Source organism: Buteo buteo, chromosome Z, assembly GCF_964188355.1.
Source record: "Buteo buteo chromosome Z, bButBut1.hap1.1, whole genome shotgun sequence".
Lineage (NCBI taxonomy): Eukaryota > Metazoa > Chordata > Aves > Accipitriformes > Accipitridae > Buteo > Buteo buteo.
Window position 1 is genome coordinate 9,405,472 of NC_134204.1, and position 25,667 is coordinate 9,431,138.

General features: G+C 42.7%; 1 protein-coding gene across 1 annotated transcript in view; it reads left to right on the top strand.

The window, feature by feature from the left end:
• Positions 1–25,418, top strand: part of CELF4 (CUGBP Elav-like family member 4) — a 715,059-nt gene extending 689,641 nt beyond the window's left edge. Inside the window, exons 13-14 of the mRNA XM_075019814.1 lie at positions 885–1,051; positions 25,346–25,418. Of these exons, the coding sequence (XP_074875915.1) occupies positions 885–1,012 (128 nt within the window). The 3' untranslated portion in view covers positions 1,013–1,051; positions 25,346–25,418. The remainder of the gene's footprint in view (positions 1–884; positions 1,052–25,345) is intronic.
• The last annotated feature ends 249 nt before the right edge of the window (positions 25,419–25,667 follow it).

Below are 25,667 nucleotides of genomic sequence, written 5' to 3' on the forward strand. Positions count from 1 at the left end.
CTATTGCATCCTCTGTGGTTCTGACCTATCTTGGCTCTTCCGATCCCCACAGAGCAAGTCTTCCATTGAGACAAAGAGTGTCATTTTAGGTGGCCTGTAGATACAATATTCAGTCACTATAGGTGCTTCTACTGCTGGATGCGCTCCATGGCTGATTGGATGATTTGCTGGCAAGGTATGAAACTACTTACGGAAACCATGTTAGGAAAGCACTAGTGTTCATCTTTCTTAACTGCAGAGTCAACATAAAGTCTGCAGAAATTGCCAGTTAATAAAGCTCCTCATATTGCTCAAGTGGCCAACAATCAAACAATTCATGCCAATGAATACCATAATGGAGAACTTATTAAGTTCACATTTTACTTTTATTGCCATAATAGGGAAGTAGCAGTAGGTATATCAGGTTCCCTTCACCATGAATATTGGAAAGCAAAGGAAAAGTTATGCTGATGAGTGAAGGAGGGTCTAGAGATTTACCCCAGTCATGATGGAGGGAAAAAGAGCAAGACAGAGTGCCTTGAGACCATGCATCACATCTGCTGACACCCAGCTCAAAGGTGACCCAAATCTTGTGCGTGCTGGTACTGTGGCACCACCATTTGGATCCCTGTGCTTCACATAATCTTGTGTCCAAACTGGCACTCAGACCAGGCACTGCGTCCTGGGACACTGATCTGTAACAACCCCTCCTACCCTTCGTCCCCCATTGGCAAGCATCCTCTCCTCACTCTCCTGCCCACCCGCCCACCCTCCCACCTGCTCACTCCCTCCCACCCACCACCCTTACCCCCCTTCCCCATGTTCATTCTCAGTGGTCGTTGCATGTATGTACGTTGGCCCCCTTCAGCTCATTAAGCCCCCTGCCTTGCCTCATGTTTTGACAGGTTTTGTGAGTTTTGACAATCCTGCCAGTGCCCAAGCTGCTATCCAGGCTATGAATGGCTTCCAGATTGGCATGAAGAGGCTGAAGGTGCAGCTGAAGAGGCCAAAGGATGCTAATCGTCCCTACTGAAGAGTTATGGGAACCACTGGATACAAAGCACTAGCACAGGTAACTGCATGGGGAAGGGGGTGTCAGCTGTGGTTGTAGACTCTCTTTGTGTTGCAGACCCTCAAAAAGATTCAGCTTTGAGAGTCTCTAGCTTCTGCCTTTTTCACTTAGGCCTCTGGCTAGAGCCACACTGCACAAATATGCACCCACACATAAACCAGGAACTGTTTGTGTGTGCATCTCTTTAGAAAAAGAGGTGGAAGGATGCTTAACGAGGGATGAGCCAAGTTCCCCACCCCAGGGGCAACCTGCATCTCTAGAAAATCTTCCTGGTCACTAGAGGAGAGCCAGCAGCTGTCCTGATTCCCCTTGCTCAGCCAAACAGAATATTATTGGTGGCTGAAGAAAATCTGCAATTAAGAGATGGGACTGGGCTGCAGTTTTATCCCAGGTGACTGGACTGGGACAGTGTCTGTCTCAATAGATCTGTCTTGCAAATGTTTCAAAGCATTCTTCATTCTTCATACACTATAGTCTGTATCCAGTTTCATCCCAACATAATAACTTTATGTAAATATGTCTCCCTGACAACTAAATAACCCCTAATTTCTTTCTTCCCAAGACCAAGAAATTAATAGAAGGATCCATGCTCACTTCTTGCTCAGTTACTGTTAACTTCTGTGTGTAGATAAAACCCAACCAAAGCCAAAGAAGCTTTGCTTGAGTGAGGACCTAGACAAATCTCAATGAGCATCTCATTGTTAGACTCATGTACTTCACGTTGTTGGAAAGGAGCGAGCTTGGTGCTCCAAGGGAACTTCTAACACATGTAAGAGTGTCAAAAATATCAGAAGCAGCAGCTTGTTTCATTGGCATCCCAGCCTATCACCAATAACAAAAATGGAGATTTTTCCAAAAATGGAAATATTTTCCACCGCTGGCTGGCTTTTCCATTAGATAATTCTTTGAGAAACAGAAATATAAAACCGTATGTGTTTGTTACAGAGACAGGAAGACTCCCTGTTGTTAAAACTGTTCCACACCAGATATTTCCCAATAAACCCAGCAACCAGCGTGGCTCTAAGCTGCAACAAGCACTTTGCACTCCCGAATTAGTGACAGAGAGACAGGTTGGGTGGCCTTTTCAGGCCATTACAGCCGTAATGTCTAAGATTCAGTGATTTTGATTCAGGCCTTTTTTGACTCATCTGAGGTACACGCAGGAAATCCCTATCTTCAACCTTCCCAAAGAACTATTAAGTGTTCTAATTTTTCACTGGTATCTCTAATATAATTGAAAAATGTATTGTTCCAATCTTCAGAGCAGTATCCTTTCCACTGAGAATTAAGGAATGGGATCAAAATGTCTTTGAAAGAGGTGCTGCGCTGAAGACAATATGAAGTGGATTAAGAAACCTTTCAATAAACATGTTAGGTGCATATGCAACATAAAGCCTTCATAGCTTAGACCCTCCTCTATATGTAACTATATGAAGATAACTGTCAATGCACTTTCAAATACCTCTCTTCAAATACCTCTTTTCTTTTCCTTGCTTATGACAAGGCCCCTTGGAAGCTTGAAACCAAAATATGTTTCCATATCCAAGTGCTTTTTTCTTCATCACACTGGCTTTTTACTGCAGGTTTTGCTGGGGGAGAGTGGGCGATGCATGCATGAATTTTGTTAAAGCAGGGACTGTCTTTGTCAGGGAGATTTTTCAATAACACCTGCAAAGGGATCGAAGAACACAAGTGTCTCCCTAGCTTGGCACCAAGCAATAGCTTTATATCATAGCATAGCTGTGATCACTGAGGATATGCTTGTTTCTTATGGTCATGTAACAAAGTGCAGGGCTGTAGACACCTGTGTTGTTAAGAGTTCACTGGTATGAGTCTACGGTGTTTTCATTATCACAGGTCATTTAGAAGTGCTCTGCCTCTACCTTTTCACCATCAGGATGATGTTGAGGTCTCAGCCTGTTTTCTATACAAAGATTACTCAGCAGTAGGACTAAGATTTGTTGTTTGGGGGTTTTTTTCCCCAATAAATTATATAAAAAGGAATCAGCTGGTAAAAAGGCAATAAAATTCCATCTCTCTCTCTTAGAGCATTTTTTTTCTTTCCTTTGCTTCTGCAAAGCAGGAGAACAGTCTTGGAATTGTTGCATCTAAATAGGAAGCCCTTTAGCCATCCTGGCTTTAGCTTTGATTTTAATGCTCTGCTGTCCAGCAAAATCAGTTCAGTTGTTACCACCAGATCACTTCCATCCTCTGCTTGTAGAAGCCTTTACTGAGGTACAGACAGTCCCTATCAAAATGGAGTAAATGGAGTAAATACAGCTCAGAGGCCCTTATTCTCTTGTAGACTCCCACCTTGGTGAGCCCATTGCAGGAGCTGAAGATGTACCTGCCTTTTAGCAGGAGAGATTTCTCGCTGAAAAAATTTGTGTGTTTGGTTTTTTGCACCTAACAAAAGGAATTGGCCAAGTGCCTGTGCTCCCAGGAGGACACTGAAGGAGTGTATCCCAGGGAAGGATCAGATTTAGCACAAGGGAGTACCATGACAGGTTAGACTGGAGAGGACACCTGGTGACAGCAAGGATACCCAGAAGCTCAGAAGAGGTTAGATCCGGCTCTTTCTTCAGCTCCTCTGCTTTCCAGTGCTCAGAAGCATCCATACCAGCACCCTAGAAGCAGACAGAGGATTTTTAGCCATGATGGCCACAAGTCGGCTTCCAGCCATGGCTGCGCAATAGCAATCAGCAGAGGGCTAAGCCCTCAGTGATAAGCCTTACTTAGAGATAGGTCAGTTGTTCTTGGCTCAGCGCGGTGTTATTGTGCCTCATGGCTGGTTTGATGTGTAACTTCCAGTCAGCCTCCAAAATACCACTCGAATTCTCTGACTTGCCTACTCAGTAGACAGTGTTGTTACTGCAACAAGAAGTTTCCTAAAAAACAGTAAGACAGAAGCCAGCTAGGCCCATGGGTACAGCACAGATAGCTATTGCAAAGCTTGAGAGCAGGAAGCTCCCTTAACTGACAAAAACACAATAACTCCTGTATGTTTCTATCTAGTTTTACTTTGGTCACAGCTCTTCAGGGCCCTTAATTCCAATTTGAAGCATGTGCATAACCATATTGACATCAGGGCAATTACTCATGTGCTTCAAGAGGATATTCAAGAAACTTTTTAATTGAGATTTTTCTAAGGAAGAGCTTTGTTTTATTGAACTCCTTTCCAAAAATAAGAAGCTGCCAACAAGAAACACAAGCAGCACCCAGTTTGATGCAATCCAGCAGAGTGTTTTTTCCTAACCAAGAAAGATCTTCTCTCAATTTTAATTCTGGATGCACTTTTTTTTTAACTTACAGATCTCCCTTTTGGGACACAAGCAGTCTAGGCCACAGTGATTTGAAGTCCTTTGTTTTCCTTGCAAGTTCTCTAAAGTTGCTGTCAAACACTGAAAGGGTCTCTGATGTGGCAGATAAGCCCACAAGCTGTGGCAAGCAAAACCCTGAAGAATTCAGATGGCAAAATGTTTCTAAAATGGCTGCCTCTGTTCTCTTTTTTCTTTATAATTAAAGAGGTGGTTGTAGCAAAAAAAAAAAAGGGGGGGGGGCAGGGAGAAAGCAAAAGTAAGAGAAGAGGATCATTTGAGGCAACTCTGCCAAAATCAATATATTCTATTACAAATCCCCCCTGAGGACTAGAAAGCAAGGATTCGGAGGCACTTCATGTGTCTTTCAGATAGTAAATGCACAAAATAATGAAGAAAAAAACACCCTGGAAGCCAGAACTCCCTTGGGTGGCCATTCCCAGGAGCCATCAAGTATCCTGTGAAACAGCAAAGTTGCAGGCAGAACCTGCAGTGCCTGGGGGTGCACTGTGAGCCCCCTGCATGGCCAGCACCATGGAGGACTGCTAGGGCAGGCAGAAGGGCGAGCTCCTCTGATCCTTCCTACGGGAGCAGAAGTGACCAGTGGGATTCCAGCCCTCTGCACTGGGTTTTGAAGCTCATTCCCCAGTGCCCCATCCATGCTAAGTCGGTAGTAGCCATGACAGGACAATATTGCCTAGAAAACCCCATAATTCACAGGTCTTCCAGTATTAAGGACTTAACAGAGCAACACAGAAGCACCCAGCTGGTAGATCAATAAAAGACATTGTACAGAAAAGCAGTGAAAATCTTGTCCATTCCCCTTCTGTGGCTTCATTGCAGTGACTGATCATTAGCAAAGTGTTATTTACCACCTCAGATAGATACTCTGCTGTTTTGTTTCAAGCTAAAGATGGAGAGCCATTTGGGTGCAACTAACCTGGAGCACTGACTGGCATGAAACAGAGTGAGACAAAGTGAGTGTGAGTGCAACAAACTGAGTGAGGTGAAATTGAAGGAGAAGAGTGAAAAAAAAAAGGGCAACAGTAAAATTTTTTTTTTTCAGCTGTACTCCTAAGAGTAGTGGCAAAAGAATGCATTGTCCAGGCACCCTGCTTCTCCAAAATGCCAAGGGAAATAATATAGGCCAAAGTTTGAATGCAAAAAAAAAAAGATGCTCAGGTCCTCCTTCACAGCTTCTTGAACATGTGCTGATGTGTGGTGTCTTGTAGAAGATGTGAGATGCTTGTTTTTGCAGCTGGCTGGATTAGGTGATATTTTTTTCCCAGAGGAAATGTCTTTTTTTTTCTTTTTTTTTTCATTAGAATGTATAGGTTATCAAGCTGGAAAACTTTGCCTTTTCCTTTTCCTGTGCTCTGATAAGAGGAAAAAACCAAAACATCTCATTTTAAAGTAAGCAGACATTACCAGCCAAAAATAAAACAAACAAGCAAAATTCCAAATGTCTATAAACAAAAAGATGTGAATGTAAAATTTCTGGCTGTCTCTTGGCATTTCAGATTGCTTCAATGCAAAGTCTAATGAAAGTGTATTTTTTACTGAATTTTTGGTTGCTTATACCTCTCACATAGGCTTCTATTACCTCCAGTGAAAGGCTATTCTGCAGTTACATTGATCTCACTCTTGTCTATTAGGCTGTTCATCTTGAGATTCGAACTAAATATCCTTTATCACGTTCTAATCCCATTTCTTGTATTTATGCCTCCTACAATCGTGCTAACCAATTTCTCTTCCTGCACATTGTCATTTCCCTTCTTTAGTCATCGCTTAGATCATTTAGGACTTGCTTACATTATGGAAATTTGCACTAGTATAATTACATCAAAACAGTACTCCAGCACAAGCTTTAATATGAGTGAATAAAGTGTGAACAAAATCAGCACAGCTTCATTTGGGAAAGTCTGTTTAGGTACTGGAAAAACAACAGCTCAGCCAATATTTTTTTTCTTTTCTTTGGATTACTTTTGCTTTTAATTTCCACTGACAGCTGTGATTAAATTAAATGTCCCTCACTGGGGTTTTAACCCAAACTTTGCACTGTTGTGCTTGTACAAGAGAGAATGGAATTGAATGTTACTGGGGGAGGTGGAAACAGAACTACTGAAGGTGTTTGCAAAACTGAGAAGGAACCCCTTTTTTTTTCTGGCTGATCATTTTAAACCTCTCTGCCCATTTAAATTACTAATAACTTTATTATTGTAAAATTCTCATGTCTGTACTATAAACCACAGTTTCAATACCAGAGCATACAAAATCCCATTTGCTAATTATTGTAGTTATTCTAAGATTGGCACACAATATAACGCACTGATGGAAAACGACAATAATTAATTACTGCATTTACTCCAAAATTACAATCAGTAATTACTGCTCTGAGACTGAATTCCATTCAGCAATATTTGGAACTTGTTCCTCCTCAAAGCAGGGCAGCTTTTCAGGAGTATTGCTGTGTTTGCATCTAAATGAGTCCATGTAGGTCACTAACGGATCCACACTATTTGTCATGGGAGTGATAGAGCAGCACAATGCAATACCATAACACTTTCCTTCCGTTCAGAGCATGAATTCTTCGTTAAAACACATGTCCCCATTTTTTTTCAAAATGTTAGATAATGCAATTATTTCAGAATTAAATACTAGATATGAAAGCAGCCTCCCATTTCTCATCCCACTGTGATGCTGTTGGTCCTGATGCTCTAAAGTAAACTTTTGGAGGCTTCTGAGAACTTTTCCCAATGACTCAGCACAGAGCCTGCTGAGTTGTCCCTACTGTGAAAAGACCAAGAGATTAGTATGGTTGTGCCACCTTCAAGGCTTCCAACAGCAAAACCCCCAAAGCCCCAGGGTTGACTGGAAGGCTGTAGATTTATATTCAGCCACTTGACCAACAGGTTTATTATGGCATTTCATATGGACCTTGTTATGCAAATTACCTGAGTAGGTCAGGTTTAGAGACTTTCTGAGCTAAACCGTATGAGCTTTGATTACATCAGTTAATGGGCAGCTGCAGTAACCTGAAAACATTACCCTTTGAAGGAACCTATTTATTAGGTTCACCCAGCACAGACATTTGCTGGGCCAGTGCACGATGGACTACAACTTCAAGAAAAACTGGGAAGTGTAAGAAAAGGAAAGGGTAATGTTTTAATCAGCCGTGATTTGAAACGAGAGCCAAAGAGATGGAAAAACACAGGAGACGCCCATAGCCAAAATGTTTGTTCCAGCAGCAGCAAATGCTGAAGGAATGCAATCCTCTGCTAAATAAAATAGGTACAAAGAGAATGAGAGAGGAGAAAGACTCACAAAGAAAGAGGCTTGTGAAAATCCAGGATGAGGATTAAAAACAAGTGTGGTCACTCTCCTACAGGAACTTCAAATAAGTGACAAGTCAGCAAAATCTTTTGATACTGGGGCACTGGGGACAGCAGTACCCCCTAATGAGAGGACAGGAAAGAGGCATGTTATCAATTTGCAAATGCAAGTACTTGGGGAGAGAGCAAAGGGCAAGTTGTTTGAAGCTCAGTATATGAGACCATGAAGGTATAGGACTTCAGGCAAGAGGTGTTCTTCTTAGGTGGTCCTATGCTTCATATGCTTGAAGACTGATAGATCTGTCTCTGGTGTGTTTAGTCAAAAGAAAACATCAGCACCATGAACATGCTTTTTTGTCCAGATAAAGATGATATGGACAGTATAGGCCACAGGCAGGGCACAGCCCTCTGCTCCTAAGGAAAAGTGAATTAGCAGAGAAGGTTAATGCCGGAAACTGGAAGCTCCCAGTAAAATCAAAGTTACAAGTCAGCTCCACACATGGTTCACAGGACTCAGGTCACTTGTGTAGCATTGATCAGTACCCTGAAAATGATCTGACCTTTTTGCCACTGACCTTTGAAAGCTACAGCAGAATCATGAATTGAACCTGTATGGGGTACTGTTGGGCACTTACACTGTAGGTATAAAGAAAAGGGAGGCTAAAAATCTCCATGAAATTTACTCTGCAGGGGAAAACCGCTACAGGAGTTGGCAAGAATCTTAATAAGGTGTTGTAGAGTGCTCCATCAATGTGAGCACCTTAAATTGATGTCTTTATGGTTTGGAAGGCATATACAATCAGCTGCACTAGAACACTGTTTCTCATTCCCACAGTTATACCCAGTGATATATCAAATGCAATAATTGCATATTTGAATAATTCATGGATATGGTAACTTTGGCCAGATACAAGTGAATATCAGAACTCTGGTCTCTGAAGTGTATGATTCAGCTGTAGCAGAGAATTGAAGGTTTACAGTGCAAACCCTGTTTCTCAGGTGTCTTTCGTCCTGCCTGGTGACTGCAGTTAGAGAAAAGACAGCTTTTATTTCAAATGGTTCATTTTTCCACTTAGCTAAGCTTCACCCAACCTTTTTGAAATATTGGGTAGAAGACTGAGCTGGAGGGGAAAGGAGAACAGCAGTCAAGTCATTTCCCAACCAAGCAGCACAGTAAATGAAAACTCAATGCTCTGTCTGGAAAGGTACTAACCACAAGCATGATCAGGTGAAGTTCTCAGGCAGTGTCAAGTACCAGCTTCTCTGAAGTCAGTGAAGTGACGCTGATTTATGGCAGCCAAGGATTCAGGGCCCCTATTACTTATTTAACTCTAAATGTTCTCCTAGCAGAGATGTTGAAATGATTTGCAATTCTAGAGCAAGATGCAATGTCACCATTCTGGCCACTCTGGTCTTTTTAGAGTGGAGAGACTAGGGAATGAAGATGCCTACCTCCATACAGACCCCTGTGGTTTATTTTTAAAATCTCTTTATACAACAATGACTTACAACAGAAGAAATCCTCTTGCATCCCTGGAAAGCTGCAGTTGCACACTCAAGTGATCCTCTTTACACAGCAGATTTCTCCCATTATTGGCAGAGATATTCTTCTACCCTGACTCTTCAGATGTCCCATTTTTCCTGTGTAGGACAGATCCAGCAGCTGCTTTGTCTGAAGCACCCATTCTGTGCAGAGCAGGGTAACTGTTTAAAATCCTCACAGCAATGAGATGTCCACCTTTGAGATCTCTGGCTACACAATGCCCAGTCCTTGAAGCCAACAGACATCTTCTGGTTGATTTGGATGTGCTGTGGACCAGGGCTCTGGCTGTCATGACAGAGTGCTGTAATACAATATCTGCCTTAAAAAACAGTTGTTCCGAAAGAAAATAGGTTTTCATTACTTTGATTTTTAAGGATTTGGAAATGATTGGGCCATGAAACCCATGGGCTGTGCAGTCAGCTACAAATTTGTCTTTGCTGGATAAGATACTCTTTTTTTCTCCTCTCTTGAAGCATCTCCACTCATCAGTAGAGGCTGCATCCCATCTCCTATGACATATGACAATGAATGCTTTCCATGTTCTTTATTTTCCTCTGTGCATTCCCCTTGCATGGCACACATTGCTCCACCATGGCAGACTGGGCGCTGGGAAAGGGAGCCAGGCAGGCAGCTCAACAATATCTTTAGGAAACGAGGCTCTTACATGTCAGTTCTTAAGAGATTTGCTGCTTTCAGAAAGGGGTCTATCTGAGGGTTTTCTGTCTTCTGCTCTTAGCTTACAAGGACATTATTACAGACCCTGCAGACCTTGTTAGAGAAAAATCTCATCAGGAATTCCCATAGGTCTTTTTCCTGTTCCCCAGGAAGACCAGTGTAATGCAATTAGAGAAAGGTGTACAGATCCTGATCAGGAGTAAAGGAATACCTCGCTCCTGGACAAGCGTTCCTAAGCGTAAACCTCAATGTAGGAACTAACTTCTCAGTAGATGGCTTTGTTGAGGAGCACGCTAAAGTGCTGTCAGTAAAGGCACACAGGTTGGCACCATGGCTGGCTTTGGGGTCTTTTCTCTTTCAGCACAGCCCCACTTCCTGACAGTCTGGCTTTGGTACTGACCAGTGATTCCTGGAAGTAACTCTGGGGTGCTGCTTAAGGTTAAAAAGAAAATTATTTCTTCCTTCAGAAATGCTCTAGAATGAGTTTTCCTGAGGATCACAGGTAGCTGGAGAAGTGCTGGGCCTGCCGTTCACCTGGCAAAAAAATAAGCTTTAACAGAGCGATGATGATTTGTGCCAGCTAAAGACTTGTTGTGGGATTTGGGAACTTACGCTCAGGGAACAGAAATCTGCTTTTTCTCTTCTGATCTTTCAAATTGCCTCTGTAATTTTTCCGCAAGTTATGTGTGCTCAGTGTGTTCTGTCGATGTGAGAAGTGGTAATGTCACTCTGCTAGGAGTTTTATGGTTCACAGAAGGTAGGATTTGTATTGAGAGAGACAGATAGATGGATATCTGGTGCCTGAACACAATATATTACAGCGATTGACCCAAAATTTTCAACACTAAAATCCCAAATGATAGACCGAGGGGATCTCTGTCTGGGAGATTTCAGATGGATTTTATCTCTTTTCTCTGATTAATACAAGACTTTTAAAGCATATCATCCCTGTCCCTTTGCCCAAATAATTGGAGAAGATCAGAGTAAAGAAGGATCAATAGCAAATAAGTAGTCTACATTTTCTCAGGTGTCAATGTGAAGGAGGTCAGACACGGCGTGCTGGGAAGGGAAGGATACACAGTTAAGGGGTTTCTGTTTTGTATTCAGATAAGGACGATTCGTCGTGACAAAGGAGAAGGTGAATCCTGTTGCCCATGCAGCTGGTAAACACAGGAAAGGTAGTGGTGATGCTCATGTCCCACAGACAAGGCAGGCTCAGAGCCACACTGAGGTCTGGGCTCTCTCTGTACGTGAGGGGGAGATGGGAAGGAGCAGAAGCGCTGGCTGGTGGGAGCGGTAGGGAGACCACCCTGCCAAGCTGCCTGTGGAGCCTGGAGCTGCCTCCTCAGGAACGCGAGTGGCTGGTCACAACCGGAGGCGAGCTGCTCCCCATTTGTTTGTGCTCCTCAGAGTGGCGGGGATCCACTCTCCATCAGAATAATCCAATTGAACAAAATGATTCATATTAGCAGGCACATCTGTCTGAGGCCAGAGCAGAACCCTGGTGTTAGTTTAATAAATGGTGTTCATTAAACTCAGCTGAAAATATAATCTGGAGAGACTGATGGGGTGAACAGAGCAAAGAATAAGCAAAAGGAGTTAGCAATTATCAGATGTCATTTGTCCTACTGGTACCATGGAATTGGGGCTTGTTTGCTGAAATCTTAATTTCATTTTGCTGAGGTGGAATCCATCAGAGAAGCTTATGCTGCAGTTATGGTTCCTGCTTGTCAGACCTTGGTAGGAAACGGGGAATTCTTCTTTCTCCTTTTTCCTACCAAACAGAGCCCTGGAGGAGCACAGAGCCCAACAGAGAGCCCAAAGACAAGAAAGATGGAGGGAGCAGCCTTGCTTTTGTCATGAAAAGACTTCTGAGTCAAGTTCCCTGTGCTGCAGTGCAGAGAGCATGGGCAGCACCTTAGGACAGGGACCTTTGATATTTCCAATGCAGCAGCAGTCGTAGATATTCCCAGATCTTCTGCCATTTTCCCTCCATACCAAGGGGGTTTATAAATACTCCTCAATTGGCTTCAGGAGCATTTTACACTCTATAGGTGGCAGTGGAAAAGGCTGTAAAAAGGCTGGGACCTTCTTGGTGGACAGGTCAGGGAAACTCCTGTCAGCTGTGCACTGATGGCCACCCAAGATGGCTCAGCGGCGTTTCACGGAGCACAGGGGAAGAGACACAGACACTGAGATGCTCCAGGGAGCTCAGACTTTCAGAGCTCAACCCTGACGGTCCCAGGTTGCCTCTTCAGGCACAGCTCACACCCCGTTGCCAGCTCAGCCGGTTGCTTGGCATTAGCATTCCTGGCCGTAAGTCTTCACACGAAACACTGAATCCAGAGGGCTTGCTCTTAGGAGGGTGAGCTGTCTTACCCATTTCCCGCTGAGCAGAGACAAGCTTCCTGGGCCTGACTTACAGAAATTTATGGTCAGCACTTGAAGATTGGCTAGACAAGCTGTTTTTTGAGAGTTGCTTTGGTTTTGTTTAGTTTTAACTTCTCCATACAAGTATTCAAATGGTCTTTGGTGTGCTCCAGAGGAAGGCAAGAAAGGTTTTTGTATTTATAGACTTGCCAGGGCAGCACTCAAGTCCCAGCCAGTCAGAAAGAATCGAAAGAATAATGGAGGAGAAGGGAAACCTCGACCCCATAAGCTTTCAGCGTTGATTAGTTTGTTGGTGTCGGGAACCTTTTCTTGTTCGGGGCAGACTAGCTGTGAAATGATTTTTTTTCTCCCTTTCTCTTTAATCTGTCTTCTGCATTCCTGTGGGGAAGGAGGAGCCAGTACCTGCCTTCCTGGAGTTCTGCTTCAGAGGAAGCAAGTGAATGGACTTGCACATTAGCAGTGAGGGGCTGGGTTGTTTTTTTTTGAGAGACTCATCTTCTCAATGTGCCCTTTAGCAAGTGGCTGAGCACCTTCAGTTTCCCTTGAAATTGTGTAAAAATCAGTTGCAGACATGAGCTGCTCTGGAGATGGTCAGAATCAGTTGCAGTGCTGCTCTGGAGTTGGTCCGAGTTTATTCTTGCCCTGCAGAGTACAGGAGAGGGAGACAAAGTTGCAGAGATGAGCAGCATCTTTCTGATATTTTCCATGGACTCCACCATCAGCAGCAGGCTTCATTCACAGCCATGGAAGTGAGTGAGACATGCACTCAATCCCACCTTTACCCCACCACCATTCCTCACTCAGGTAAATCCCTAGCCCTTAGGCACAGGGAGGAACATAAAGGCTTAGGCTAACATGAGCCTATCATTTGTATGAGAAACTTGCTGAATTCACTGCAGCACATAAAGCCTCATCTGACATCTCACTGATGGTCCCTGTGAAAAGAGCTCTTGGGTCTCACCTTCATTCCTCCTAAACATATCTCTATAACATGCAAACCCTAATTGCTACCCAAGTTGGCAAGTGCACTTGACACCTGAGGACTAGAAGAGGCAAGAGAGGTGAGAACCTGTTGCACCCCTGGGGATAGCCTCTCTAGGCACATTGGCCCATGAAAGCTCTCATTGCCAAAGTCTATTCATGGACACCTTTCACAATGCCTTTGTCATGTTGGTAGTAAAAATGTAAAACAAATCAAAATAAAACAAATCAAATTTAGACCTATAGATAACAGTCTTAGGAATAATGAGTATAGCTATTAATCCTTTTTTCATTTCTTTTGAGGTCCTTTGACAAAATTTCAGGACATCAGATGACTGCAATATTTTTCTGAGTCTCAAACCAATGAGACCAGTAATATTAGCACTAGGGAATGAAATTACAGGGCTAGGACACGAGGCTGGAATGTCAGACACTTCTCTACAGCTTATGGTCAGACACACTTCAACTTTTAACTGCAGCAGGAGCAGCTGGCAGGGTTTCCATTTCCAGATGCTCATTGTCTCCTCCACCACCTCACTTCTGCCAGCTGAACAGCTTCTGCGATAGTTTCCTGACATGTTTGAAGTCAGCTAGACTAGCAGTGACCTGCTGTCTCAGTCATTTAAGGTGAACAAGTTGATTTAGAATAAAATGGGTTACAAAGCAAAGCTCAGCAGCAGAGGTGAAGGGGTCCAGCCTTGGGGTTCAGCTCTGTGGTGTTGGTGATGATAGCAGTCCCAGCCAGCACAGCTGCAGGCACACGGGGAAAGGCTTCATAAGCACAGGCTGGCTGAGGTGACAATGAACCAGAAACCCAAGGGGATGAGACTGATCAGACTCTTCACTGCAAATGGATGCAAATGGAATTTGGGGTTTATTTTCGATAGTTTTTCAAAGTATGTTTAAGTAATCTTATGAACTTGCCATCATGTGAATGAAAAAATCAGGACATTCATTTTGAGTGCTTTCAAAAAAAAATTGTTTTGTTTTGGATTTCTTTTGAAATTCTTAGACAAAAAGTTTTGATTATTTTTTAAGCAATCATTATGTTTGACTGATCACCATTTTCCACCAAGAAAGACTTTGAACAAAAACGTGATCCAGATCTAAATTAGAACCATATAAATACCTCAGTTATAGCAGTGAAATGAGTCACATACATAAGTCACATACATAAGTGTTTTCAGAATCAAATTCTGAGATACTAAAATTTGCCAAGAGCTGTGAATTCTTCAGATGGAAACTGCTCCAACTATGTGCAGGAATTCTTGTCTCTCTCAAACTCAGAAAGTTATCATGTCCTTAGTGAATGTATCTTATTTCAGAAACATCATACAGAATGTGGCTTCAGGAAGGTGTTGGGTTTTTTTCTTTTTTTTTCCAACAAAAAATTAATAACATTTAATAATTAATAGAACTATGTAAGCTTATTGAGTCAACCTGGGCTTTAATCAATCTGAAATATTTGGGGCACCATTTTCCACCTTACTGCTCCTTGCTGGAGGTACATTAGAGTTTTAGTGCAATTAAAACGAAGCAGGAAATATTTTTAGCTAATTGCCCTGTGCACCTTGAAGGTAATTTGAAGCTGCAGGCAAAAAAAAATAAAATATCAGAAGGAGTAATTGAGTGTTGCAAGCTGGGAATATGTGTTCCTGGCTGCATTCTGATTTAGAGGGGTAGAGAGGCTAGGTAAGGTGCTGAATGGTCTTGGGAGAAGAAGGGTGAAGTCTCACTCCTGGGGAACGGTCCCATTATATACCACAGGGAAGCAGATCCACAAGTGCGAGGCTTAATGTGGGAGATCCTGCAAGGCACAAGTCCTGACGCACAGGACAGTAATGTGCGTGGATGAGCGTTTGCTGCACTTGGGAAGTCTCGTGTGGTCATGGGGCACAGGGTGCCCCCACCACCCCAACTATGGGCAGGCCAGGTAGCTCCTGAGTCCAGCCCTGCCTCCTGCCACTGGCACAGGAGCAGGCTCGGGGGAGTCACTGGGGGGAGTGGGAGGAGACCTGGGGTCTTCTCCTTTCCTGGATGCAACCCCACACAAGCACCACCCCAACAACTCCTTCCTTCTCCCAGCGAGCAATTACAGACGAGGTTCCTCATCCCCAGCCTGGCAGACAGCTGTGAGCTGTCACGTCTTGTGGCAGGCACTTGAGCCCCAGGTAAGGTGTATCAGGCAACCTACGTGGAGGTCACAGGCAGCATAACCCTACCTGCTGAGATCCGTGACCTGGGCTTGATTGATTAGGGGTCTTGAGATCATCCTAGGAGGTGCCATTCTCTGGTGGGGAAAAGGAAGGGGGGAATGGGCATAGCATCTCTATCTAACCCTCAGCAACAAGCACAGGAGTGTGAAGCACTGGGTTCATCAGAATTTTTATAAGCTCTAGTCAATCTACAAAGAGAAAAAAGCAGGACCAGCGGAGACTGGGCACAGAGGCTTGCTTACAGATTCCCAATTAGACTTGGTTCTCAACCATGTACATTTTTTTAATTAAACTGTTGGTACAATGCTCAGGAGATAGCAAACTCCTCAAGGCCCCCTTGTAATAAAGAAACTTTCATTATGTGCAGAAAGGTAGCTACTACACAGCTTAATTTCCTCTCCCACCTAATGTTCACCAGCAGCAAAAGCAGGAGTGAGCACTCTGTATGGGGCAGGACAAATGCTCCTTGGGGCATAGGACCCACTGAGCTGGCCATCGGGAGTGGGAAACGCTACAGTCTTTGCTGGAAAAGTAGCCACATAACATACATTTGACCTTCACCATCACTACCACCCTGTTTCCCAAAATGACCTGAGTTCATTGCACTGACCTTTGCCTGCAAAGCTCTTGGTTGGTAAAACACAGCTGAGAGAGGAATAGGGAGTCATGGCTATGCTTGCATGAGCAAGTAAATTCTGGATGTTGCTGAGGAAGGTGATCAGGGCTGTGACCGCTCAGCCCTTACCCATTGCTCCCTACCACAATCTGGGTACTGGGCAATCAGAGCTGTCTCTTGTACCAGCACACCCTGCATCCCTGCTTTGTCCCAGCCCAGACCTTCCTTTTGCCACACACCTCCACATCTCTTCTGGGTTGTCTCCACCACCCTGTGATCCCCATCATGGTGTGACCAACTCTCCTGCCACCACTCAGGGACAGGCTGAGAAAAGGCAACACCGAGCAGGGAACCAGTGACATTTTCTGACCATCTGGGCTGGCTTCTCCAGAAGTGGCCAGTCCATTGCGGTGCTGTTTTATCCACTGCTTGAGACTAATGATTCTAGAAAAATAGATAAATCAGAGGTGACACAGCTATTGCTGCTTGACATTTTTTCATCAAACTGGCTGGGGGAGGAGGGGGTGACCAAAAATTGACATTTTGACCAAACTGGATATTTCCACAGCAAATTTTCATTCTAGTAGATTAAAAAAGAAATGCCAACAGCACAAAAACCAAAACTGTCTTGATTAAAAATGTTGGCCTTCAAAACTCTAAATTCCTGTTAAAAATGGACTGGTTTTCAGATTGATTAAAAAAAGACAAAAATTAATCTATTCCTCATGCCACCTCCCCCACCCCAGATTTGTTTTGTTTTTTTAACTAAAATATTCAAAGGAAAGCAAGCCAAAATAATGACAATTTTCCCCTGGAAAATAATTGTCATTTTTCAACCAGCTCTTAATGTAACATAGTCAAATGAGAGCAATCCTACTAACAACACTGCACAGCAAGTAAGTCATATGATTACTTGAAAGAAGGGCATTACAATTTAAGAGCTAATTTTTATCGTCACCTTTAATTTATAAATGGGAAAAATGAGGCAGTGTCATGAAGTATCTTAAAAGTAAAAAAAAACACAGAAAACATTAGCATTCAAAATGCTGGACTCCCATCTCCCTGTTAGATCACATTAGCTTCTCTGTCTGTATATGTGTAATTGTCTCTGTTGATATGTATGTATATATAGTACCTCTGTACGTATACATATGTATGATATGTATGTGTGCATATTCATGTATATAAAGATTCATATATACTATCTGCGTCCTTTTTAACTTTCAGATGTTAGAACTGAAGCATCTGACAAAAAAACATTCTTTTTTTTCTTTTCTTTGGTTTTTTTTCTTCCTAAAAATAGCACCCCAAGAGTCCAGGTAAATGGATTGATTTCTAGTGTAAATGATCTGGATTCATTTAATCCCAGCATGGATGCAAAGTCCCCTTCACCACACTGCCCTTCCCAAACTAAGACATTTGGGCTCCCTATGACAGCCTTAGCAGCAGTTGTTGCAGGGATGGAGCCCATTTTGGAGAACTCTGCCTCCTTCCTCCACCTCTGCCAGGCAGTCCAGGCCAGAGTTAGGGAAGGGGAGATCTGTGTGGGTTGGTATCAGGGTACAGTGAAGAGGAAGGCTGAAGCAGAGGGAAAGCAGAGCTATCCAGCATTGGAAGAAGGTTGGACCAGAGGCATAAAACAGAGAGAAATTGCTATAGAAACAAGAAGAAAGGCAAGGGATAAAAACACGGGTTGGAATTTTAATAATATTGATCAACCTCAGAGGCAATAGCTATAAAGATCTGTCACCCATAGGAAAAATATCTCCACTGCCTTGCTATAGGTGTGCTTGGACACAGGCTCCAGCAGATGGAAGTACAGGATCCTGACTGCCGTTTTGGATGAGCTTGCAAACACACGTGTGTGTGTGTGTGCGTGCATGCATGTGTGTGTAAACAGAGACTAATATGTATTGCATAAAGGTAACAAAGTCTACATATGTGGTGGGTACATGAGCAATGGTCAGTTTTGATCAGAGACTTAGGTGTGAGCATAGGAGGTAGCCCCTGTGGTGCTGGAAGAAGTGATGGCTTTTGAGTTTCTTTGGTGAGAGGTTCCTTGCCTCCTAGACAGCACAGAAAAAGGGATAGAGAAGATGATTCATGGAGACTTGGCTAGGAAGGACTAGGGGGAAAGACACATTAGAAATAATGAGGAATAGGAGGCAGTAGATTTAAGCAGTGGAAGAAGAACTTCAACCTCGTAGCCCACCATGATGGAGGCAGTGTTGGACCAGTTCTGTGGTCCTGCAAAGACACCGAGCAATCTTGCACCTGTAGCTGGTTGCATTTGTAAGCTTAGCAGATACATTCATACCCTGAAAGCAGGTAGATGGCCTGAGAGGCATATGCAAGATGCTGCACAAGCATAGCAGTCCCTAGACTATATGGTGAATGTCACAGAGCATAGGAGCTATGTACTTTTAAAGAATATCATCTGCACCATCTTAGTTCATAAAGTCTTTGGGAAAGGCTTGTCCTTCTACTCTTGCTTTCAAAAGTTTTTTGTACAGATGGACACAAATCTTGCTCCACATAACAGCTTGATTTTGTCACACTAGCAAGCATAGTGATCCTTTTCCCATTGAAGCCAGGGCAGTTTGCCATTCGCATCAGCAAGAGACAGGGCAGAATCCTTCCTGCTATGCACAGACCTGGATTCAGGCCGTAACTACCCAGCAGGCTGGTGGTGTAAATGGGACTAAAGCTGCCTCAGCATTGTCTTTTTGGTCCCTCTGCTACATCTATCCTTGGAAAATGATCCAGTGGTCTTGGTGGTACAGCCTAGTCTATCTCCAGAGCCCCACATTATGGCTGTCAGGTCTCAACAATGACTTAGCCCTATGTGGAGCAAAAGAAACATAGATGAAGAGGTGAAAAATTAGAGTCAGTTGCAAAGTACATCATTGCTCTTTAGCAGGGCCATGTGCATAGAAAATAGGGATGGAAGGTATGAACAGATTGGCATTAAGTGTCTCTTCTGGTTAACCACACATGTAATTACTTATGTGGAAACAGTGAAAAAAGCAGCCACAGAGAAACTTTCCATGGATTGCTCATTTGGCCTAACCTACTGAGTGGACTTTGATTTCCTTTCTAGTCTTTGGAGAGTAAAAAAGACACCTTCAAGTCCCATTCACACCCTAGCTAAGCAGAATCAGTGTTCCTCTTCACCTCCAGGGACATTGCAGTGTTTAGGGTAAATGGACTCCTAAGTTGAGTGCTTATATCTGGCTGGGATAAGTCCAAGCCAAAGACTCCTGGGGGAAGTAAATCTTGCTCTGGCTTAAACATGGGCAATGAATGTCTCTCACAATGCAGACCTGATCCTTCCAGTGTGGTCAGAAGCTGCTGTTAACAGCTTTCCTGTGATAGAGGTGTTTGTAGCATTAGGACTACTATTCTGGCAGTACAGGTTACAAGGACATGACTAAAGTTATGTTTGCTCTAACCAAGGCTTTGACCAAGATTCATTTCCCCTGGTGTTACAGACTTACACACTAACTATCTCCTGCACAGCTAGTCATTCAAGGTCCTCATTATAACCACAAGAGAGATATGGGCTCCTTTTGGCAGTGGTTCACAGTCTCATCTGGAACGGTCCCTTAGGACAAGTGAACTGGGACCTACAACCACTGTCTGTCCCCACTAAAACTTGCCTAGAGTGATTTGCTCAGATGGAGATGTCTGCATCCTGAATCCCATTACTAGGACTTTAAGCCATTATCTCTATCCAGTGTTCAAGGAGAAACATCTCAGGCTCCACTTAGATGCTTCAAAGAAGAAGCTGGGTTGGAGGAATACTGGCATTTACCAGATGTATTTGGCTATGGTTTGCTCAGTGGAGCAAGTTCTTGGTCAGTGTTACTTGCAGCAAAGATACTTTGCATAATCTGTCTTTGTGCACAGATCCTAACTTCTCGGGAAGTATGCTCCTTCCTTATCTCCAAGGCACCAATTCTGAACTAGGTTATATATACTTGTCTTCATAACCTTAACACTTTTACTCACAAATTTACTTCAGCAATACCCAAAGTTTATACTTGTTCCCAGCAAAGTGAATTGCTTTTCTTAAACAGATGACTTTGGCTGGTGTCCAGCCTATCTAACACAGACGCCTAACTTGCCTCTCAATTTCATGCCGCTGGTGAAGCAGTCTTCATAAGATAGGTATCTAACTCCTCTGCCTAGTCAACAGAGAAAGGCATTTGCCTTTGTAGCCCTCCAGAGGGAAAGTCTGTCTGCCCAAGTTTAAGATCTGAAAAAGGGATTGTGCATTTGAAAGCCTGTTTCACCCAACTCACTCAACTGGTCTATATATAATACTGTTTATCACAAACGTTGCCTAAACTCAGGTACATCAGCTGTGTAGGCAAGATATGTCCCTAAAGACTGTCAAAAGGTCTTCTCCTCTCCACTGACTAGGTAGGTGCTGTAGAACCCTGCTTTAGAAGGACAGCTTCATCTGGTGCTTGAAATACAGACCCAAGTTAGGCAGACAGGATGACCACACGTGACTTTCATGTGAAAATACATTTTCTGGGTTTGTTCGTTTTGCTTTGTTTTGTTTTAGCCTCAGCAAGTCCTGATCCTTCACCTGTACATATATATGTTTGTGCGTGTGTGTGCGTGTGTGTGTGTATGTCGCATCCACAGTGTCTGAGGGTGTGTTGAGGACAGGCAGAGGCATGGCAGTACCTGCTTCAAAGCCAGTGGTCACTGGCAGACCAGCCTAGTCCTTCCTGCTCCACCCATAAGTGAAAATGTTCTCCCCAGACAAGATTATGTCAAAGAACCTCTCTTCAGCATGGGAATTGCCTGGTCTAGCATCTACATGCATACACATTGCCCACGGTGATGCCATCCCTGACTCTGCAGCTGGTGCCATCCCACAATCCAACCCCAGACAGGAGATGTGTGTTGCTGCCACTTCCCAGGGATAGAGCAGGATATTATTTGTTGCACCAGATCTTTCCCATTCCAGCTTCCTTGTTGCTCCATTCAGGGAAGCAAAGCCTGCTAGCCCTTTTCCTTGTAAAGCCTAACCCATGCTGCTGGCACGGCTGAGGTATGGAAAGAGCCAGGTCTTGCTGTGATGGTGCTGCTAGCTGTCCTTCCTCCCCACCTGCTCTTTTTCTTGTGGTATGACATAGCCAGAAAGCCCTGAGGGGTAAGAGGGATGCTAGAGGCCTTTTTCTCTTTCTCACGCACAGCCTAGACCTGTACAACTGATGCTAGTTGTCCTTGGGTGCCCGGGGACACAAGTGACAACAGCTCTACCCTGGGCGATCTTCAAAAAAGACTCTTTTCTCCCTCTTGGCGTGTGAAATAACTGTAGACCCAGATCCTGCATCTGCCTTGGGGGTACCAGTCTATTGTCTTCACTCAAGCTCCAGGAAGCTCAGGTTGACGCTTCCAGCTCATCAAAGGGCAGGGCATTGGGGCCAGGCCATCAAGAAGATGTCAGCTCCAACCAAGACAGCAGCCAACTGTGGGAAAAGTGTGGAGCTGAAGCCAGTGCTCAGATCAGCAGCTTAGTTCAGCATCGTTTCTTGTCAGCTGCGCATAACGGCTGTAGCCAGAAAGCATGTTTCAGCTCAGAAAAAATACAGAAACAGTAAAAAAAAAAAAAAAAAAGCCAGAGAAAAAATGTTCTCTAGCCAGCATGCATGACTTCAGGATGAGAACTGCCAACAATACTCTTGTGACACCCAAATGCAAGGTGAAATTTCAGTTGTGTGCAGTGACTTTTCAGAAATAGGCTGGGAGGAGATATGAGCCCTGCCAAGGGGACAGAAAGGCAACACCTGAAGATCAGGGTGCAGAGCTGCTGACTGAGACAAGTGTACTGTTGTGTGCAGTGATTTTTGGTGTTTACTGAGGCAAAACTCCCTGGGCAAATAAAGGGACATTTTCCTTTGTAGGAAAGGAACAGGATGTTTCTGGAGATTGTAGCAACTAGCCCTTGGCAGTTTCTTTTTTCTTTTTCTTTTTCTTTTCCTTTCTTTTTTTCTTTTCCTTTTCCTTTTTCTTTTCCCTTTTCTTTTTTTCTCTTTTTCTTTTTCTTTCTCTTTCTTTCTTTTTCTCTTTCTCTTTCTCTTTCTCTTTCTCTTTTTCTTTCCTTTTCCTTTCTTTTTTCTTTCTTTTTTCTTCTGCTTTCCCTTTCTCTCATCTTCTCTTTTCTCTTCTCTTCTCTTCTCTTCTCTCCTCTCCTTCTTCCTCTTCCTCTTCCTCTTCCTCTCATTTTTTTCCCATTATTTTTGAAATTCAGGCCACAGCCAAATGCCAAAGGAGTAAATGTCCTTCTTTTAATGATGCTGATTTAGGGACCATCGTATCATCTGAGTCCTCCTACAAGTCTGCTTCCCACACCATACCAGCATTGCTGTGTTTCGGAGCCCACCATCCTGTGAACCGCTAAATGGACATGCAGCAACCAGCAATAGTTGCTTTTCTTTTTCTTTTTCTTTTTCTTTTTCTTTTTCTTTTTCTTTTTCTTTTTCTTTTTCTTTTTCTTTTTCTTTTTTTTCTTTTTTCTTTTTCTTTTTTCTTTTTCTTTTTCTATTCTTTTTTATTTTTCTTTTCCTTTTCCTTTTCCTTTCCCTTTTTCAGTAGCCAAAGCAGCTCTTGGTCTATTACTCCCCCATGATTTTAAACGGGATGTAATTGAATTAGAGCGGTACCTGCTCCGGAGTCCATCCAAGGAAATGGAAAGGCTCCCAGAGGACTTTGGCTAGCCATCCAGCAAAGCCCAGGATGCTGGGGGTGGTGCGGGAAAGGCCGATGCTAACAAAAGCATTCTGGTTGGCAGCAAATGTATTTATTTTCCAGACTGCAAACCGATCTGTGTCTGCGCTCATTCATTCAGTGCATGCTCTCCTCAACAGCCGCTGCATAACGTTCTGTTACTGTTCACTGTTGACTGTGTGTCTACATTTAAGTGTGTGTTTTATGTGTGTGTCTCTGGCTAGGCCTTCTCCATCCTTTTTTTTCTTCCTTTCTTTCTTTTCTTCTTCCTTTCTTTCTTTTCTTTCCATTCAGTTAGTTTGTTTTGCTCTCCTTCCTGTTTCATTTTCTATAGTTTAATGGCAAGTATTTCCATTAGATCCTTTTGACTGATGCTGTGTTTGTAACTTTTTTTAAATTATTATTTTTATATATATCTTCTTTCCCCACCTTTCCCTTTTTCCACACTATATATAAATATATATATATATATATAAAAAAAATCTTTTCTTCTTTTGTCATTCAATCAAATTCCAACAAAACCAACCAAGAGCCAGTCAAATCCACCACAGTCTCGCGCTGAGCTAGGAAAAAAGTTCACGTAATGACATGAAAGTGGAGAATACAGTCCCCCAGGCCGTAAGTTCAAATCAACTCGAAGTTGAAAGTGTGACATGATGGCGTCATGTAACAAGCTAAGAATTGGTTGCATGACATGCCGTCAAGTTTCGTGCAGGTGCCGTGATTGAAGCATTTTTCTTGGATGTTGTATCAGTTGATGATTGGCCAGTCATGATCACATGTGCCTTTTTTGACTTTGTGCTGCCACAATTTTTTGCTGTGCTCATTTTCGTTTCGTTTTTGGTGCTTGCAGTGGTTTCTTTATTTGTCGTTTGATTTCTCGTCAGCGTTTTATGCTTCTTTAGATGTCACATAGAAGGAAAAAAAAAAGATGGATTCCTAATTCTTTAGAAAAAATGGGATTGTTATAACTACAGAAAATTTGGAAAAAAAAGAGAGAGAAAAAAATGCGTGGTTAATTTTTTTGCACTGAAAATCTTGTGATTTTATTTTTTTTCTGGAGAATTGGGGGCCTTTTTCAATTGACACCTTTTTTTCCCCTTAGGATGTTTCAAATCACTCTCTAAAAATTTTTTAAAAAAAAACAACAAAAAAAAAAACCAAAAAAAAAACCAAAACCAAAAAGAGTAATGATAGTAACAGTAGTTTGAAAACTATAGCAATCCAAAAAAAGCAACCCCAAGAAAAGCCTCATTGTATGTCTTTTCAAGAATTCCTAATTCTAAGGTTCCGTATTGCAGCAACTCCAGCCAAAATTAATTGCTTAGGGGGAGGGAGGGATTGTTTTGAGTGGGAAAAAAACCCATCCAGATCAAAAAGCAAAATGCATCTTTTTGTTTACAACTGAAAAAGGGTCCTTGACGAGTGTTTTTTATTTTTTTATTCTATTATTATTTTTGGTGTTGTAATTGTTTAGACTGCTGTGTACGGTTTGCTGTTTGTTGAACCAACAGTGTGAAAACCTGCCAGCATGGATTGATATTCCGCATGACACTTTTCCACCAGAGTGGACCTTTTGCAGTTTCTAAGTTTCTTGATGTAATAAATCACCAAGTGTATAAGAAGAACCTGCTTGCTAGAAAGAGATAAGAGCTAATCCTTAATGATTAAGCATCCTACTTAAATGTCAAGCCTAGTCGGATCATGATTATATTTTTTTTAAATAACTTTTTTATTTAAGAAATGTTAGCTTTACATTTTTTTTGCAAAAAAAAGTTTATTCCAACAGTCTTTTTTTTTTATTTAACCTCCTATAAATTGCCTGTTCAAAGTCCTACTTTCTGACATTCACAAAGGAGTAGATGTTATTGGCAGCTATGTCTCCACAGAAAGCTCATACACTGTCATAGATGGCACCCCATTAAAATGTAGAACAATTCTTTCTCGATGCCTTTCACACTACAAAAGCCCGCCAAGCAAGATTGTGATCTGGCATTGTAAAGTGGCACTTAAAAATAATTAAAATGCAGCTATCTGCACATACATAATGATATAGATTTATGTAGACATGCCCTACTATTATTTTGATTTATTATTATTATTATTACTACTATTAGGAGCAATTGTCTTTTTCTCTATCATGATCGTGACTACCTTGCTCACTTTGGGTTTGATCCGGTTCTCACTGAAGTCAAGGGGAATCTTTCTGTTGACGTTGAGTGGGAGCAGAATCAGAGCCAATGCCTCCAAAAGCAAAACACCAGACCAGAAGCCCCATCCTGTCCTAATTGAAGGGAGAAGAGAACACCCGTTACTTTCAACAGGAGCAGGATTGGGCCCAAAAGAACAGGCTTGGTTTTAATTTCATTTTCATTTTTTAGGTCTTTTTTCCCCCTGTCCCAAATACCCCCCCACCTTCCCTACTTCCCCCTCCCCTTTTTGATTTAATTTGCAATGATCTTCTTCATTTTTTTAGGGCAGCAGCTGAATGGGCCACATTTAGAAAAAAAAAAAAAAGTATATATATATTAAAAAAACGGGAACTGTTGGATTACACCTTTGACATATCAGCAAATATCAATCAAGCTGAAGACTTCAGACTTATTCTCTCTTTGATTGTTTAGACTGTAACATTTCTTCAAGAAAAGTATCACATCTGCTGACTTCGAAGGACATGCGCTTGAAAACAAACAAACACATAAGTAAAATCAGAACAGGAACAAGATCAACCAGGATTTCTGAAGAGACACTGATATCACCACAGCGGCTTTTCTTCAAACAGGAGATGCAAACCTGGA